This window comes from Chelonoidis abingdonii, chromosome 7 (genome assembly GCF_003597395.2).
Source record: "Chelonoidis abingdonii isolate Lonesome George chromosome 7, CheloAbing_2.0, whole genome shotgun sequence".
Classification (NCBI taxonomy): Eukaryota; Metazoa; Chordata; order Testudines; family Testudinidae; genus Chelonoidis; species Chelonoidis abingdonii.
Genome location: NC_133775.1, coordinates 20,335,544 through 20,341,543, shown reverse-complemented (window position 1 = coordinate 20,341,543; position 6,000 = coordinate 20,335,544). Strand labels below are relative to the sequence as shown.

The 6,000-nt window shown below is 42.8% G+C and overlaps 1 protein-coding gene across 3 annotated transcripts in view; it reads left to right on the top strand.

Annotated features, from left to right (window-relative positions):
- The first annotated feature begins 455 nt into the window (after positions 1-455).
- The window catches only part of DNAI4 (dynein axonemal intermediate chain 4), a 28,829-nt gene continuing 23,284 nt past the window's right edge, over positions 456-6,000 (top strand). For all 3 annotated transcript variants that reach the window (XM_032771958.2, XM_032771957.2, XM_032771959.2), the window contains exons 1-5: positions 456-616; positions 1,372-1,561; positions 3,758-3,951; positions 5,345-5,454; positions 5,688-5,844. In XM_032771958.2, the coding sequence (XP_032627849.1) occupies positions 567-616; positions 1,372-1,561; positions 3,758-3,951; positions 5,345-5,454; positions 5,688-5,844 (701 nt within the window). In that variant the 5' untranslated portion in view covers positions 456-566. The remainder of the gene's footprint in view (positions 617-1,371; positions 1,562-3,757; positions 3,952-5,344; positions 5,455-5,687; positions 5,845-6,000) is intronic.

Below are 6,000 nucleotides of genomic sequence, written 5' to 3'. Positions count from 1 at the left end.
CCGATCCTGCCGTGCTGGGGGAGGCAGTTCCTGGTCTTACTGTGCAGGAGGTCCGGATCTGACCGTGCTGGGGTGGGGGAGCTCCTGGCTCTTTGCTGTGGGAGGGTCCGGATCCTGACCGGTGCTGGGGTGAGGGGGAGCTCCTGGCTCTCGCTGTGGTGAGGGTCCGGATCCTGACCGGTGCTGGGGTGAGGGGGAGCTCCTGGCTCTTGCTGTGGGGAGGGTCCGGATCCTGACCGGTGCTGGGGTGGAGCGCCTGGCCCTGGTGTGCGGGGCTCCTATCGCTGACTGAGGGGGGGAGTCGCGAGCCGCGCTGGCCAGCGGCGCCGGAGGCCTCCAGTCATGAACAACTTACCCTCCCGCAGCGCCTACCCCATGTTCCCGTCCCTCTCTGCCAGCCAATCACCTGGGCGCACGTTGGACGGCGGTTGCCATGGTTACCGTGTAACCACGCTGCCTCTGAGCTCGCGGAGGAGCGGGCAAGGCCGCTGGCACCGGAGCTGTATCGAGAGTCGCCCCCTCCGGGACACGGGCACCGAGTCCCCGCCCCCGGCCCCGCCAGCACCATGTCCTCCTCCACCCAGGCCGGCCAGGGCAAGAGGCAGAGCGTCAGCTTGTGAGTGCCCCGCCGCACGGCCCCGTGTCGGTCCGTGGCCACCCGCCCTGGGCAGCGGGCTCAGGCGGACACGGGGCAGGCCGGGGCCCCCGCTCTCCACAGGCCTTAGGTGCTGGTTGTCTCTGCTAATCCTGGCAGACCAGGCTCCATCCCAGTGCTATAAATCTGCACTGAGAGTGTGGGGTTTTGTTGGTTACTCTTGGTTACAAGATTTCTCTCCTAGCTGATCTGTGTGGCACGTTTCAGTGCACCCATCCGTGGAGTACCTAGCTCCCAGTAAGCTTTCTTTACACGTAGCCTCTTCCACACAAGGATCTCAGGGCATTTTAGAGCAGTGAATGGGCTAAACCTCACAGCTGCCTTGTGAAAGAGGGAAATGATAGTAGCCTAATTTTACTGATAGAGAAACAAAAGCACAGATATATGATTCACCAAACTCAAGCAGAAAATCTTTGATAGAGTTGAGAACTGTACCTATGTGGCCTGAATCCCAGTCCTACATTTTAATCCAAAGACTGTGCTTCTTGGTCCTTCATTTCCGTACCAGTTGCCTTTCACACACTTAGCCCCATAAAGAGAGAAGAATTTTAGCATTTCTTCTATGCTGTTATTTTACAGTTAAACATTTGCTTCTGTGTTTGTGAAGTTGACATTTTGTAGTAGAAATCCACAATTTCGCTACAGCTTTATACTGTTCATTATCTGCTAAATAGTCTATATACCTTTCTTGATCACATTTTGTTTGGTTGAAATAGGACATCAAAGATGGAGTTAAATACCAAGAGGACATCTATTTCAGGAACTAGCAGACAAAGACAAATGAGCTATGTTAGTGGTGTCAACCCAAACAGAGTTGGATCTTTGAGTCGAAGAAGCATACTGATAGCTTCTGATGGCAAAACCATGGATAAGGGGTCTCTCATAGGGAGTAGGCATACCATTCAGGTAATGAACTTTTCAATACCAAACATTTCTAATTATGTTTAATTGTTAATCTTAAAAGTTGTCTGGAAAGAGGCTTGGGTGGAGTGCAGGGGGAAAAGAGGGCAGTGTGACAGGGTAACTCTGACTCTGAATGTGACAAGGGTAGACTTTCTAGGAAAAGGGGAAGCCAGTGCAGATATTCCAGAAAGTGAGAAAACCCGTTGGAAAGAATGATGATCACTGTTTAAAAAGTGACCCTCAAAGGAACAAACAAAATATCTGTGTCCTTTTTGCTTCTTTACGATATATTGAGGAAGGCCCCCTCCTTTATTTTCTAACTTACAAATAGAGTTTCTGCCTTGCCTTGCCTTCCCTGTTTTTTTTCTAGTTGACACTTTGGAGGATTCCTTGGAAGTCCAGAGAACTAGTGTAGGAGATTCCCTTAAGGATCAGGGATGTTTAATCTTTAACAAAAGATCTTTTATCCCAAAAGAACATCAGTCATATGTGTTAAATTGATTTTAAAAAATAGTGATTAAAATGAATTTCTTTTGCAGGTGCACAGGTTTCACTCCCTTGGCACTGGTACTTTTGATGTCATGTGCATGGAGTCTTGGGGGAAAACAGGGTAGATGAGACCACCATTTTTGCTTTTGAAAAAACAAGGAGGATTTCCCCCCCCTTAATCTTATGCATTCATCCATCATAAAGAAAAAGAGAAATATTTCTTCTGTCACCTCTTATATAGCAAATATTTGCTACATCTAGCATATCTTTACTTGCTTGCCTTGATTTGGTAGTAGGTTGTATGCAAACAGCTACATGCTCAAGGAAAGCTTGATTCCAGATAAAATAAATGAAAGATAACTTTTAAAAATTCAGCATGTTAATATCCAACTAAGGTTTTGCATGCAAATTGATAAAAATTGTCAATCTAGGCTAAAGCATATTACATACATGCATTTCTCTGTTAGCGCAGGAGTCTTACATGGGCCCAATCCATTTCATTAGCCCTGAATGTGACACTAAGGCTATGCATAGGACACTGCACAGGAATGACTTTTACCCTTAGAGAATGTCAGGTTCCAGTTCTGTTAATATGCCATCTTTCACAAACATTTAAGAATCGTTCTCCTAATTAAACAAAAAGTGGCGAAAACATTCTTTTGAAAAAAAACATTTTTTTCACTTTTGTAATAATAATGCTTTAAATTACTATAGAGCTTTTATTCACTATTGTCAAGGCACTTGACAAATCGTAATTGCCTCACAGCACTCAACTTGGGGAGGTATTATCTCCATTTTATAAATGGGAGACTAGGGTAGGGAGATTTAAGTGACTTACCGGGGTACACAATAACTCCTTAGATAGTCAAGGAATACATATATTTATTGAGCAGTGAAATTTACTTTTTCTGTTACTTCCTTATGTTGATTTGAAAAATCAGCCATTTAGAGCAACCGTTTTCTTCTTAAGTTGAAAATAACCTGTGTTTAAATCCATGAAACATATTGACAGGAGCATTTGTGTTTCTTTACCTGACATAGAGAAAAAATTCCAATATAAAGTATCAAGAAAATTCTGTTTAGAAACCTTACAATCCACTTACAGTATATTTTCATGCAGAAAAATTTTTTTTTAGGGGCGGGACTAATAAAATTTAATAAAGTTGCACAATAATTTAATAATATTAGCACTGTGAACCAGCTAGCCTCTGATTTATACCAGCAGAATTTAGGTCCTCTAGATTTCTTCATCATGAAAGTTACTATAAAGCAGCACAGCCTGAAAAGTCAACAGTGATGATCAGGGAGAAAGTGTGCCACAAGTAGCTGGTGTCTGTCGTTTCTCAGCATATTACTGAAACGGCCTCCACTTGCAGAGTTCCTAAGAAGCTCTTGGCAGAAACTAAAGATGTCCTCTCATGGTTGAATCCCTTGAGGGAGAGTGGCAGTACAAACAACATCTACCCTCTCAATGTATGCTGACAAAGAGAGGTTCTGTTGCCCCTCCCTCTTTTAACTACTAGGGTGAATGTTCCTGTACCTAAAAAGTTAAATTTTGCATAGCTGCATTTATAGCTCAAATGTTTGTCTTTTTCACCAACAGAAGTTGTTCTAATAAGAGATATTACCGCACCCATATTGCATAGCTACATGTTTTCATTTGTTTAGAGAACATAAGATAATTTTTATTATTGTTATTTAAATATTCAGGTATTTGATGAGCAAGGGAAGGATGTAACACCTCATCCACTCTATCGTCCAGAACCAAGTGCTTCACTACACAGACAAAGTAAAATCTTATCAACGCAGGATTTCTCTGGGGCCACTGGATCTGATTTTCTGTCTTCCTTGTCCATGCATCAGACATCTGGAGTTAATGCTAGTTTAGTAGGTCCATTCTCAAGGTATGTTGTTGCATTCCTTGGGTCAAATCCTGGCCCATGCTATACAGGATTCCAGAATGGCCATGTACGTAAGCTTCAGAAGTGCTAGTACCAGGAATAATTGGAACTCGGGGTTCCAATCTCTGCTCAACTTATGCTAAGGCCCCTCCATCTCCTTGGCATTTGCTGTCAGCTAGCTTAGGTGGCTCCCTGCTCAGCATGCTGGCTTTTGTGGATCCTAGTCTTAGGCACCTAATCTCTCCCTATGTATTGTATAGGGAGCCTATGTGCTTAATTCAGGGCTGTGGATTCCACGAAGCAGGAAGGGACCTAAAGTTAGGTGTTGCAACACTGAGGCTCAGTCTGCTTTGTGTATCTAGCCCTCAGTTGCCGTTGCAGTACTGCGTAAACTGAAGGGTTTGCACTAACATTTTTGTCATTTTAAATTTTGGGAATAATAACCAATAGAATGGAATCTATCTATAATTTCTCAGTCATACCTTCCTTAGCCTATTTTCCTATGCTGCATTATATTCTTATATATTTTTAGACACACACCTTTTGAGGAAAAGGAAATATACTAAGAAAACTGTTATCCACAAGTATGTTTTAAAAAAACCTTCATCACAACCACTCCTTACACATAGATTATCACTGTTAAGTCAAAATGAAAAAACACAATGAGACAATTAAGTGTATATGATTTTCAAGATGTTTTCTTATATATTTCAAAGACATTTCAAAGGATTGATAGTGAAAAGTGCTGAAGACTCTCACCTGACAGTGGTGGACTCATAGCATTACACAGCAACATCGCTTGCACTTACGGCTAGTAAAAAGTGGGAGGACATAGCCCTCCCCTTTTTAAAAGTGTGGGGGCATGCCTCCCTGGCCCCTTCCTGTTCCGGCATCCCTGCTCCACACTTCCCAGCCAGCCTTGCTGCTCTAACAGCACTGTTGGCTGTGTGGCCTGGAGATTGGAGGAGGCTGGAGTTCAAGAGCTCAGGGATCTAGTCCCGCTGCCTTTCTGTGTCACCATAGGTGAGTCCCATAGCTTCTCTGAGTTTCAGCATCCCCAGCTGTGAAATGGCAACAACCACCGTGCTTTGAGATCACTGCCTGACACGTGCTGTGGTGAATGGATCCCAGATCTTATTAAATTCTTCCCCATCATCTTTTCAGTACCATAGGATATTCTCTAAGATGAAGTCTTAATTTCTTAACTCTTTTAAACAACTTCATTATTTTCTTTGCAGTGTCTTTCTAGGATTTCTCTTGTGACACAAGCATTTGCTGTATGCACAATCACTATGTAATGTGACTTGGCTATCCTACTACCCATTCGTTATTTTTGTATTATTTGGATTATTGCCATATCTGGACTTTATTTCTGTATATTTCTTTATTATTAAAGGACATATGGAAGCAGCAGTATTTCTAAATCAACCACATCTACAACTGAGTCTATGGCAGACGAAATAGTAGAGCCTGGTTCTAGACGAGACACAGCTATTAGCTTATCTGGTAAAGAAAATGTGCTTCTGTCATTACAGAGATTCATACTGTTGGCTTTGAAGCATGATTCTGGGGGACACTGAAGTCGGTAGAAGTTGAGGGGTGCTGAGCACCCTTTGAGGAGCTCGGTGCCCCACAGTATGTGACTCCAAGTCAACACTATTATTTTTTACAGTTAAGTTTTCCTCTTTTGATCTTAGAACAGAAAAATATTTTAATTTTCACATTGTGTAATTTGACAGATGTTCAGGTGAGGCGCGATGAGATAAAAGAACAGCTGACAAAAGAAGACATTGATAAGAGAGTGGATATTTACCTCACGGAGACAGAAACTATCTGGTTATTGGACATGCCAACTGTCATGTTGTCCGTAGAATCTGAAGATGCTGAAAAAGTGCAGTATGTATATATACAATTTCACACACACTTCGGTATCCTGAGCCACAATATGCTCAATGCCCTCAGTTTCCATTGATTTGAGAAAGTTGAAAGGGCTCATGAACATACAGCTTCAAGGTCTTTACTACCTATATTTCACAAGATGCCTTTTGTCTA